Raw genomic sequence first — 14,074 nt, forward strand, 5'->3', positions numbered from 1 at the left:
GTTTTATCTATGTTTTTAATTGCCGCCATTTCTTTTTGTTTTGTTTCTAATTTTTTGTTTTTATAAATTTTGTTTTAAATTTTAAAAAAATAAAATTTTAATATAAAGTTTTTGTTTTTTTATATAAATGTTCTTTTACTTTTTTTGTTTTAAAGGGAGGGAATTCTAAAAATGTATTTTTTTTTCTTAATTTTTGTTTTTTAAATTTAAATATTTTTTTTGTTTTATTTTCCATTTCATGGTAGCTTATTGTGTAACTCGTAGATCTAAAAAAATGTGAGAAATCAGTCCAAGTTTTTTGTTTTTTTTTTTCGTATTATTATTAATAATAATATTTAAAAAAAATTATATATGTTTTTTTTTTGTTTAATATTTTATATACATATTATATTATACAAATATAATATTATTAATAATTGTTTTTAATTTAACATTTATAACATTAGTACTGTGTGTGTGTGTGTGTGTAGTATAATAATAATAGTAGGTTTTTCTTTAAATTTTAGGTTTAAAATTATAAAAAAATTTTAAAAAATCAAAATTTGTTTTTATGAAAAGCTAAAAAAAAGTAAAAGAATGTATTTTTTGTTTTGGTTTTTTTTCACATAATGTATAAATGTTTTCTTTTTTTAATAATTATTTAAGAATATTATAAATATTTCTGTTTTTTTTCCATAATGTATAAGAAATTTTCTTTTGTTTTATAAATACAAGTTTATGTTTTTTGTTTTTTTTTTTACATATAATTTGAAGTTATTAACATTTTGTTTTTGTTTTTTTTAGCATCAACCTATTTACTAATGAAAAAACATTTTTTTTTATATATTTTTTTGTTTAACAATCTTTACTCTCAGTTTTTTTTTTTTTTGTTTAAATGAATGCATTTTATAAATTTGTGATTTTTTTTTTCTTTTTTGTTCAAAAGCAAACACTTTTAAAGTGTTTCTTGTTGTTTAAGTGGAAATTTGAAAACATATTTAAACCCGGCTGTTTGGAAAATTGTTGTTTATTAAGTAATTTTTTTTTATAAAATTATTTTAAAAAAGAAATATTAGTCTTTAAAAGGGAGTTTGTTTTTTCAGAAATATTTCAGAGTTTTCTTTAAATTTTTAGTTTATTTAACATAATTTTTGGTTGTTTTTTTATTAAAATTTGGTTAAAAAAGTACTTTTTGCTTAAAGTACTAAAAATAGGTTTTTTACTAAAATTTCTTGCGTTATTTAAAGTTATTTTTCCTTTAGACTGTAGACTAGACCATAGATTAAACTATAGACGAGACCCTAGACTAAACTATAGTCGAGACTATATACAAAACTATAGTTCAACTACAGACTAAACTGTAGTCTAACTAAAGACTAAACTATAGTCGAGACTTTAGACTAAACTTTCGTCGAGACTATAGACTAAACTTTCGTCCAGACTATAGACTAAACTATAGTTCAAATATAGACTAAATTACAGTGTAATTATAGGTTAAACTATAGTCTAATTATAGGTTAAACTATAGTCAAGACTGTAGTCTTAACTATAGACTAAATTATAGTTGACACTATAGACTAAACTAGGGTCCAACTATAGACTTAATTATAGTCGAGATTATAGACTACACTATAGTCGAACTATAGACTATACTACAGTCGGACTATATACTAAACCATAATAGAGACGATATTCTAAACCACAGTTCAACTATAGACTAAATTATATTTTAACTATAGGCTAAAGTATAGTCGAGCTATAGACTAAACTATAGTCTAACTATAGGCTAAACTATAGTCCAACTATAGACTAAAATATAGTAAGACTATAGCCCAAACTTTAGTCGAGACTATAGACTAAACATTAGCCGAGACTATAGACTAAACTATAGTCCATTTATAGACTAAACTATAGTTGAACTATAGTCGAGCTATAGACTAAATTATAGTCGAACTGTAGACTAATCTATAGTGGAACTATAAACTAAACTATAGTCTAAATATAGGCTAAACTGTAGTACAACTAAAGACTAAACTGTAGTCGAGACTATGGACTAAACTACAGTCGAACTATGGACGAAACTATAGACTAAACTATCGTCGAAACTATAGAGTAAACTACAGTCCAACTATAGACTAAACTACAGTCCAATTATAGATTAAAGTATAGTCGAACTATAGTCGAGATTATAGAGTTAACTACAGTCCAATTTTAGATTAAAGTATAGTCGAACTATAGTCGAGATTATAGAGTTACCTACAGTCTAACTATAGCCTAAACTATAGTTCTACTCTAGACTAAACTATAGTCTAACTATAGACCAAATTATAGTGTAATTATAGGATCAACTTTAGTCTAGTTTTAGGGTAAACTATAGTCAAGACTGTAGACTTAACTATAGTGGAGACTATAGTCTAAACTATAGTTGATACTATAGACTAAACTAGAGTCCAACGATAGACTTAATTATTGTCGAGACTATAGACTACACTATAGTCTAATTATAGACTAAACTATAGTCCAACTATAGACCAAACTACAGTCGAAACTATAGTCAAACCATAGATTAAATGTAGTTCACCTATAGACTAAACTATAGCCAAACTATAGACTTGAACTATAGTCGAACTATAGACTAAACTATAGGCAATACTTATAGTCTAGCTATAGGCTAAACTAAACTATAGGTCAACTATAGACTAAACTATAGTCCAACTGCAGACTAAACTATAGTCCAATTGTAGACTAAACTATAGTCGAAAATATTGACTAAAATATAGTCAAACTATACGCCTAACTACAGTTCAACTATAGTCTAACTACAGTCTAATCTATAGTCAATACTAGAGACTAAACTATTGTCGAGTTATAGACTAAACTATAGTCCAACTTTAGACTGCATTATAGTCAAACTGTAGACTAGACTATAGTCCAACTATAGACTAAACTATAGACAATACTATAGACTAAACTATAGTCCAACTATAGGCTAAACTATAGTCCAACTACAGGCTAATCTATAGTCAGGACTACAGACAACTCTATAAACTATAGTTGAATTATAGACGAAACTATAGTCGAACTATAGACGAAATTATAGTCCAACGGTAGGCTAAACTATAGTCGAGACTATAGACTAAACTTTAGCCGAGACTATAGACTAAACTATAGTCCAACTATAGACTGAACTATAGTCCAACTATAGACTAAACTTTAGCCAAGACTATAGACTAAACTATAGTCCAACTATAGACTAAACAATAGTAGAAACTATTGACTAAAATATAGTCAAACTATGGGCTAAACTATAGACCAACTATAGACTAAACTATAGTCAAGACAAGAGACTAAACTATAGTTAAACCATAGACTAAACTATAGTCGAACTATAGACTAAACTATAGTCCTAACTATAGACTAAACTATACTTAAACTATAGAATAATCTACAGTCGAAATATGGACTAAACTATAGTCGTTACTATAGACTAAACTACAGTTGAAAAGTTTACATTTAAAAACTTTACTTTAAAATAAATTGTTTCTAAAATTTTTTTTTCATAAATTGAAGTACTTCTTGTGGTACAAAAAACTAAATTTTACTAAAAATTTGACATGATATTTTATTAAATATAGAAAACTTTAAGAAAATTTATTAATAACATTTTAACATAATGTTTTATAAATAAAAGTTTAAATAAATTTCTCTCTAATTAAAAGCTGCTTCATTAAAAACGTTCAAAAATTTTACTAAACATGCATAAAAATTATTTTTAAAAAAAATACTTTAAAAAGTACTTATAAATGCTTTAAAAACTTTACTTTTAAATTTTTTTTAAAAATTTTTAACAAAATAAACTAAAAGCCAAGGAAAAAAAACTCTGAAATATTCTGTACTCTTTTAAACAAAAATTTTTTAAAAGCTTTTTAAAATCAATTTTTTAAGAATTGTTTAAATAAAATTGTTAGTTGAAATGCATAAATATATATAAATAAATATCTGGCCGAAAAAATCTTTTTATACTTTCAATGTTATTGGTAACATGCCTGCATATACATTCTTTACTTTTCCTTCGATATTTTCAAAATTCTGCGACCATATTTTAATTAGATGCCTTTTTTGTAAAAAAAATACTCGATAATTTTTTTATTCCTGGTCTCTGGGTCTTACATTCTCAATTCTGTTGAAAACCAAAATAAGAGAACAAAACTATGTTTTCTTGCTCTTCGGTTTTAATTTGTCACTTGCGGTTTCTGTCTCTTGATTTTCTATTAATTTTCATCACTCTTCTATTCCAATTTATGATGATGATGTTGGGCAAAGTTAACGCCACTTGTACTAGAAGTATCTAATAACACAACTCTCTCATTGTCAACAACATCATCATCATCATCAATGTCTTCATCATTGTCTGCTATTACCTCAGGGACGACATTACCACTACCACCACCACCAGTACTCTCCTCATCGTTGGCAATAGTTGTTAATAGCTATTGCTATGCATTATCCGATTGTACCAAACTCATACTCATATCGGTGCCGACATAATCGACGGCTCCACCGTTAGGCGTTGAGCCCGCCGAAGGTGATAACGATGATGAGGATGATGTTGCCATCGAGGTATTTATGGAGGAAGATGAGGTGGCGGCTGCTGAAATGGCCGATGTTGTTGCCTGGGCTTCCTGGGCGGCCTTTTCCGCCTGGGTAGCCTGAATGTGTGACTGCACTGAGGGTGGAATGGCATGAACATCCCAGATCTCTTCGAGGAATTTTGGCAGTTTGCGATTTTTCAATTTCAACGAGAAACACATTTCGGCATTTTGATTGCCCAACGTACGCAGTTCGGTTAGAATTGACAGAAGCTTGGCAAAGAATACGAGACTCATGGGATCGCCGCAATGGCGATTAAGTATGTAAATGCGGAGTGTATCGATGTAGTAACTTTGTATCGCTTCGACTAGTTCGGCTTCTTCGAGACCCGGCCGATCGGAAAAGATCACAATGGCAGTGAGTAGAGCATATTCGACATTGTCCACTTTCATCGAGTACATTTGTCGACAGAAATGCAGCAGATCCTCAATATTATCAGCCATGCCAGCCATTTTATAAGAGTCACGCGTATACGATCGATTATTGGCAAAGAATATCGAATCTGAATTGTGATCGTAACGACGTGCCATTCGCAACATCATAACTTCTGATGAGCAGGCCTAAAGTTAAGGAATACATTTAAAGTTTTAGAGTATATTCTTACTAGGATATATTTCTAGGGCAGTCATACTTACCTTTAATAGTGTTATTTGATCTTCTTGTGGTATTTTGGTAAACGCTGGCAAACCCTTGGCAAATTCCACAATTAATTGTACTGTTAGTATAGTGATTTCCGTTATATGACGAAATGATACATCGTGTTGACTTTCATTTTCATCGGGTGAACTCTAAATTAATAAAAATTTGGAGAAAAAAATATATATAATTAGTAACGTAGGTTGTGGGGCAGGGTCGTAGGAAAGTAGTAGCTCGATATAGAGAAGACTGAAGTTTTCTTTATAGATCAGTCTTAGGCTATGGATCAGACAATGATCTAGACAATAGACCTGACTATAACCTATAATGAAGACCAGACTATAAACGACATCATAGCCCCCACAATAGAACATACTATAAACTAGACTATTGACCATAATGTAGAGCAGACTATAGACAAAACTATAGACCAAATTATATACTAAACAATGCATCAGACTACAGACTAGACTATATACTAAATAATAGACTAGATTATTAGACTATAAACCATATTGGAGATGAGACTATAGACCAGACTATCGGCCAGACTATATACAAGACTATATACTAGAATGTAGACTAGAACCATAGACTAGAATGTACTACATACTATAGACTATAGTAGAAATTATAAACTATAGTCCAGACTATAGACTATAGTCCAGACTATAGACTATAGTCCAGACTATAGACTATAGTCCAGACTATAGACTATAGTCCAGACTATAGACTATAGTCCAGACTATAGACTACAGTCCAGACTATAGACTATAGTCCAGACTTTAGACTATAGTCCAGATTATAGACTATAGTCCAGTCCATAGTCCAGATTATAGACTATAGTCCAGACTATAGACTATAGTGCAGACTATAGACTATAGTGCAGACTCTAGTAGAGACTATAGACTATAGTCCAGACTATAGACTATAGTCCAGACTATAGACTATAGTCCAGATTATAGACTATAGTCCAGTCTATAGTCCAGATTATAGACTATAGTTCAGACTATAGACTATAGTGCAGACTATAGACTATAGTAGAGACTATAGACTATAGTCCAGACAATAGACTATAGTCCAGACTATAGACTATAGTCCAGACTATAGACTATAGCGCAGACTATAGACTATAGCGCAGACTATAGACTATAGCGCAGACTATAGACTATAGCCCAGACTATAGACTATAGTCCAGACTATAGACTATAGTCCACACTATAGACTATAATCCACACTATAGGCTATAGTCCACACTATAGACTGTAGTCCAGACTATAGACTGTAGTCCAGACTATAGACTATAGTCCACACTATAGACTATAATCCACACTATAGGCTATAGTCCACACTATAGACTGTAGTCCAGACTATAGACTGTAGTCCAGACTATAGACTATAGTCCAGACTATAGACTATAGTCCAGACTATAGACTATAGTCCATACTATAGACTATATTCCAGACAATAGAATATAGTCCAGACTATAGACTATAGTCCAGACTATAGACTATAGTCCAGACTATAGACTATAGTCCAGACTATAGGCTATAGTACAGACTACAGACTATAGTCCAGACTATAGACTATAATCCAAACTATAGACTATAATCCAGACTATATACTATAGTACAGCCTATAGACTATAGTCCAGCCTATAGATTATAGTCCAGCGTATAGACTATAGTCCACACTATCCACTATAGTCCTGACTATAGTCCAACCTATAGACTATGGTCCAGTCTGGACCAGACTATAGTCCAGATTATTAGCAATTTCCCAAATTCTTATAAATTACTTAATAACTCTAAACTTACCATTATACGTTTGAGATCTTCCTCGGATGGCTGTTCGTAGCCATCTTGATACCATATTAATTTATATATAACTGCCAATTGATTGTACGATAAAGGAGGTATATTACGAGCTTGACATTTAGCCAAAATGTCTTCAGGTAACAGCTAAAAACAGAAGAAATTAACAAAAATCAAGAAATCTGTTAACTTTCTATAAAAATCCCTTTTTTTCAACTTACCGGACACGTTGGATGTGATGGCGGTTCACATGTCATTAAATCGAGTATTTCCTTTTTAATTTCCGTTGCACACACACTGGTCTGTATTTTATCCTTCTCTTTTTGCGCCTTCTTTTCGCGTCGTTTCATTGCACACTGGTTTTCGGGCACCACACATTCCGGCCGCATGCCCACAGCCAAACATTTTTTCAGCCTACATTCCTGACATTTGCGTCTCATATACATGTCCATTTCGCAGGCATGACCAAATTTACAACAATACACCGCATTTTTGGTAACACTCCGTCGAAAGAAACCCTTACAGCCTTCACAGGTGAGTGCGTTGTAATGGTAACCTGACGCCCGATCACCACACACCAGACACAGTTCCTCTTGTAAACGGGGCGCAGGACCTTTTTTGATTTTCTTAACATCACTAGCATCGCTGGTTGAGAAGCCATTCAGACTGCTCGAGGGTGATAGATCATCACGACCTGTAAAGGGAGAGAAAAAAGAGATCAATTATTAGATATTTATCGGATAAAAAGATCAGCAGTTACGTTCTTATTTGAAACCCCTATTCTAATTTGTATTACATTTCATTTATGCGTATTTTAACTTTAGTTTTGTTATTCAATTTTTCCTTCAGTTTTTAGATTTGAATATTTGAAGGTTTTTTTTTACCTCTCGCTGCCTCAAATAAGCATTTCAATTAGTTACAAAAAAGCGAAGAAAAATCTATGTCGTACAAATAGTATGACGTCAAATTGTTGGGATCTGCATAAATGTTTGTTTATAAATGCTAATAATGTTTTCAATTTTACATAAACAAATTATATGTAAAAAATACAACTCTAAATGGAAATTTTTCTAAAACAGATTTTTCTTTACGAATTTTGGATTGAACAAAAAAGAAATGAAGATCAATTGTTTTATAAAAACAGGCATAAAACAGTAGTTTAATTTTGTTATTAATGTTTTATTTATTTAAATCAACATAAATATTTATTTGATCAAAAAAAATGTAACGGTTTTTTTAAAGGTGTTTAAAAAAGCCGATGATAAAACTAGTTATGGCAAGAAATTTTTATGTCAATGTTAGCATTTGATATAAAATATGTCATGATAGAAGAAAATTATGTTAGAGATCAGTCTAGATTACGAAAAAGTCTATATAAACTAGATTATAATATACCCTATAGACTAGACTATAGACTAGACTAGTCTATAGTCTAGTCTAGTTTAGTCTAGTCTATAGTCTAGTCTATAGTCTAGTCTATAGTCTAGTCTATAGTCTAGTCTATAGTCTAGTCTATAGTCTAGTCTATAGTCTAGTCTATAGTCTAGTCTATAGTCTAGTCTATAGTCTAGTCTATAGTCTAGTCTATAGTCTAGTCTATAGTCTAGTCTATAGTCTAGTCTATAGTCTAGTCTATAGTCTAGTCTATAGTCTAGTCTATAGTCTAGTCTATAGTCTAGTCTATAGTCTAGTCATAGTCTAGTCTATAGTCTAGTCTATAGTCTAGTCTATAGTCTAGTCTATAGTCTAGTCTAGTCTAGTCTATAGTCTAGTCTATAGTCTAGTCTATAGTCTAGTCTAGTCAGTATAGTCTAGTCTATAGTCTAGTCTATAGTCTAGTCTATAGTCTAGTCTATAGTCTAGTCTATAGTCTAGTCTATAGTCTAGTCTATAGTCTAGTCTATAGTCTAGTCTATAGTCTAGTCTATAGTCTAGTCTATAGTCTAGTCTATAGTCTAGTCTATAGTCTAGTCTATAGTCTAGTCTATAGTCTAGTCTATAGTCTAGTCTATAGTCTAGTCTATAGTCTAGTCTATAGTCTAGTCTATAGTCTAGTCTATAGTCTAGTCTATAGTCTAGTCTATAGTCTAGTCTATAGTCTAGTCTATAGTCTAGTCTATAGTCTAGTCTATAGTCTAGTCTATAGTCTAGTCTATAGTCTAGTCTATAGTCTAGTCTATAGTCTAGTCTATAGTCTAGTCTATAGTCTAGTCTATAGTCTAGTCTATAGTCTAGTCTATAGTCTAGTCTATAGTCTAGTCTATAGTCTAGTCTATAGTCTAGTCTATAGTCTAGTCTATAGTCTAGTCTATAGTCTAGTCTATAGTCTAGTCTATAGTCTAGTCTATAGTCTAGTCTATAGTCTAGTCTATAGTCTAGTCTATAGTCTAGTCTATAGTCTAGTCTATAGTCTAGTCTATAGTCTAGTCTATAGTCTAGTCTATAGTCTAGTCTATAGTCTAGTCTATAGTCTAGTCTATAGTCTAGTCTATAGTCTAGTCTATAGTCTAGTCTATAGTCTAGTCTATAGTCTAGTCTATAGTCTAGTCTATAGTCTAGTCTATAGTCTAGTCTATAGTCTAGTCTATAGTCTAGTCTATAGTCTAGTCTATAGTCTAGTCTATAGTCTAGTCTATAGTCTAGTCTATAGTCTAGTCTATAGTCTAGTCTATAGTCTAGTCTATAGTCTAGTCTATAGTCTAGTCTATAGTCTAGTCTATAGTCTAGTCTATAGTCTAGTCTATAGTCTAGTCTATAGTCTAGTCTATAGTCTAGTCTATAGTCTAGTCTATAGTCTAGTCTATAGTCTAGTCTATAGTCTAGTCTATAGTCTAGTCTATAGTCTAGTCTATAGTCTAGTCTATAGTCTAGTCTATAGTCTAGTCTATAGTCTAGTCTATAATCTAGTCTATAGTCTAGTCTATAGTCTAGTCTATAGTCTAGCCTATAGTCTAGTTTATTTTCTAGTCTGTAGCCTAGTCTATAGTCTAGTCTATAGTCTAGTCGATAGTGTAGTCTATAGTCTAGTCTATAGTGTAGTCTATAGTCTAGTCTACCGTTTAGTCTATAGTCTAGTTTATAGTATAGTTTATAGTCCAGGCTATAGTCTAGTCTATAGTCTAGTCTATAGTCTAGTCTATAGTCTAGTGTATAGTCTAGTCTATAGTCTAGTCTATAGTCTAGTGTATAGTCTAGTGTATAGTCTAGTCTATAGTCTAGTCTATAGTCTAGTCTATAGTCTAGTCTACAGTCTATCCTATAGTCTAGTCCATAGTCTAGTCTATATTCTAGTCTATAGTCTAGTCTAGTCTACAGTCTAGTCTAGTCTACAGTCTAGTCTAGTCTAGAATCTAGTCTACAGTCTAGTCTATAGTCTAGTCTATAGTGTAGTCTATAGTCTAGTCTATAGTCTAGTCTATGGTCTAGCCTATAGTCTTGCCTATAGTCTAGCCTATAGTCTTGCCTATAGTCTAGCCTATAGTCTTGCCTATAGTCTAGCCTATAGTCTATTCTATAATCTTTAGTCTAGTCTATAGTCTAGTATGTATATAATCTAGTCTATAGTCTAGTCTATAGTCTACAGTATAGTCTAGTATAATCTTTAGTCTAGTCTATAGTCTAATCTATAGTCTAGTCTATAGTCTAGTCTATAGTCTAGTCTATAGTCTAGTCTATTTTATAGTCTAGTCTAGTCTATAGTCTAGTCTATGGTCTAGTCTATAGTCTAGTCTATAGTCTAGTCTATAGTCTAGTCTATTGGCTAGTCTATAGTCTAGTCTATAGTCAAGTCTATAGTCTAGTCTATAGTCTAGTCTATAGTCTAATCTATAGTCTAGTCTATAGTCTAGTCTATAGTCTAGTCTATAGTCTAGTCTATAGTCTAGTCTATAGTCTAGTCTATAGTCTAGTCTATAGTCTAGTCTATAGTCTAGTCTATAGTCTAGTCTATAGTCTAGTCTATAGTCTAGTCTATAGTCTAGTCTATAGTCTAGTCTATAGTCTAGTCTATAGTCTAGTCTATAGTCTAGTATATAGTCTAGTCTATAGTCTAGTCTATAGTCTAGTCTATAGTCTAGTCTATAGTGTAGTCTATAGTGTAGTCTATAGTCTAGTCTATAGTGTAGTCTATAGTCTAGTCTACCGTTTAGTCTATAGTCTAGTTTATAGTCCAGGCTATAGTCTAGTCTATAGTCTAGTCTATGGTCTAGTCTATAGTCTTGTCTATAGTCTAGTCTATAGTCTAGTCTATAGTCTAGTCTATAGTCTAGTCTATAGTCTAGTCTATAGTCTAGTCTATAGTCTAGTCTATAGTCTAGTCTATAGTCTAGTCGATAGTCTAGTCTATAGTCTAGTCTATAGTCTAGTATATAGTCTAGTCTATAGTCTAGTCTATAGTCTAGTCTATAGTCTAGTCTATAGTCTAGTCTATAGTCTAGACTATAGTCTAGTCTATAGTCTAGTCTATAGTCTAGTCTAGACTATAGTCTAGTGTATAGTCTAGTCTATAGTCTAGTCTATAGTCTAGTCTATAGTCTAGTCTATAGTCGAGTCTATAGTCTAGTCTATAGTCTAGTCTATAGTCTAGTCTATAGTCTAGTCTATAGTCTAGTCTATAGTCTAGTCTATAGTCTAGTCTATAGTATAGTCTATAATCTAGTCTATAATCTAGTCTATAATCTAGTCTATAATCTAGTCTATAATCTAGTCTATAGTCTAGTCTATAATCTAGTCTATAGTCTAGTCTATAATCTAGTCTATAGTCTAGTCTATTGTCTAGTCTATTGTCTAGTCTATAGTATAGACCATAGCCTAGTCCATAGCCTACTCCATAGTGCAGTTTATAATCATATCTTTAGTCCTGACTAAAGCCTAGTTTAGGCTTTAGTTTAGTACCTATTTTTTGTCTTTCCAAGAATCTTCTTTAGCCCACATTTTGTTACTTTAATTTTAGTTTAGGGTGTGGTTCCAATATATCATTTTCTTTTTAAATTACTTTTACTTGTCATTTTAATTCATAAACAAGGTACATTCTTTATATTTCGTTTACTTTTTTTTTCCTATAAATTTTTAATCTCAAAACAAATCATATAAAAGCGGCGACAAGTGCATTAAATATCAATTCTATACTTTGCTCTGTTTCCCTTTTGATTTTCTACCCACTTTTCCATAACAGAAAAACAAAGTGTTGAAAAAAAAATTATAAACATTTTCTTCATTGTTGTAATTCTTTTAGGATTTCTTTTTATTGTTGTATTGCTATGAGCTGTGATATATATTGCTAAAGCTAAATGCATATAAAAGATACAAAAAGAAAACAAACTTATAGATATATAGTTAAATGTACTTGTACAAATGATACACATAATATTACTACTATAATCGAGTGACTAGATACATATTACATCTAGAAGATACATACATACATACATGCATTTATAAACAAATATACATATAGATGGATACATATATAGTAGGTATGGTTGAGTAGATGTATAAAGATACTTGTAGTGTAACATTAAGATATGTTTGTAACTATGTATCTATCTGGTATCTAGTATCTCGTGATGTGTGTCTGTTGGTTTGTTTATATGTATAGTATATGTGTGTGCACTTGAACTGCATTCACATCTATAAATACTTTTACGTACTATTATTGCTGCTGTTGCTGCTACTGAGAGCTACATGCCATGCAACACACAAACACACACACTCTCTGTGTGTTAAATAGCTTTGTGTGTTGTTCTTGTCATCGCGGTGGTTGTTGCACTTGAAGGCAAACTACTCTCGTGCAAATGTCAGCCATGCAGCCATCTAGCCAGCCAGTCATTGAGGCAGCCAACAAATAGCAAACAACCTTAGTTGGGATTATATACATACATATGTATGTATGTGTGTGCCCCATCATCATTATCATCAGGCATGTTCATTTACATTACATTTTTCACTATATAAATATCATTTATACTAGATATTCTATGGATTTTTATATATGTAGCACTATGTGCCCTTCACCTCTGGTCGCCAGTGACTCTGGTTGCTTGGGATTTTATTTTTATATATATATTCCAACAACAAAAATATGTGCACGTGCATTGTTGCATAGTTATGCAAAAGTTTATTGACGTACATTTTGTGTTTTTTTTTGTTCCAAAAGTACCGACCGAAAGACCAACAAACCCACCAAACAGCCGAGCAACCACTATAACACATACAATACATTGCCACTGCAACAACCCCCCTTTTTCTCTTCTACCATTTTTAACAAGTTTTATTTATGTTTGTCTAGTATGTATACTATTTATATGGACTTAGTATATGTATAGCAGAATATACTTTTTTTATATATATAAAGAACAACAAACTAAAATCTATATACGAAGAAAAACTTGGCTTAAGCACGTTTTTCCATTTACATGGCATTATGCCACTTTCCATTCCTTAACTTGCAACATGCAGCTAAAAGTGAATAAAAACTGAAGCAACAACAAAAAAAAAAGTGGAAAAGAAAATTATGAAAGCTTTACAGAGCAAAAAATCGAAAAAAAATTGTATAAAAATATTTCTAGAGGGAAAATTAAGAATTGACAGAGAACTAGTAAAATGGACTATAGATTTAACTATAGACTAGATTCAAGATCAAACTATAGTCTAGGTTATATAGATCAAACTTGACAATAGATAAGAATGTTCATTAAACTATATTCTAAAATATAGATCAGATTATATTTTGAACCACATGTCAGATCAGATTATAGTATTTATCCTAGATCATAGATTAGACTATAGATGGACCATAGATAAAACTATAATCTGGACTACATATCATACAATAAATAGTCTATAGTCTAGTCTATAGTCTAGTTTATAGTATAGTCTATAGTCTAGTCTATAGACTAGTCTATAGTCTAGTCTATAGACTAGTCTATAGTCTAGTAGTCTATAGTCTAGTCTATAGTCTAGTCTAGTCTATAGTCTAGTCTATAGTCTAGTCTATA

At 31.3% G+C, this 14,074-nt stretch overlaps 1 protein-coding gene across 1 annotated transcript; it reads right to left on the reverse strand.

Moving 5' to 3' along the window:
• Window positions 1–4,057: 4,057 nt before the first annotated feature.
• LOC119608646 (ecdysone receptor) lies at window positions 4,058–7,786 on the reverse strand (the record flags this gene model as incomplete). Its single annotated transcript, XM_037963144.1, has 4 exons — window positions 4,058–5,189; window positions 5,265–5,417; window positions 7,083–7,226; window positions 7,301–7,786. Coding segments are annotated over 4 exons (1,497 nt in total), but the record flags the coding sequence as incomplete, so codon positions are not given.
• Window positions 7,787–14,074: the final 6,288 nt, after the last annotated feature.

This window comes from Lucilia sericata, unplaced genomic scaffold, assembly GCF_015586225.1.
Source record: "Lucilia sericata isolate MDLA Ls3-8-SP2 unplaced genomic scaffold, ASM1558622v1 Contig000863F_arrow, whole genome shotgun sequence".
NCBI classification, from domain to species: Eukaryota; Metazoa; Arthropoda; class Insecta; order Diptera; family Calliphoridae; genus Lucilia; species Lucilia sericata.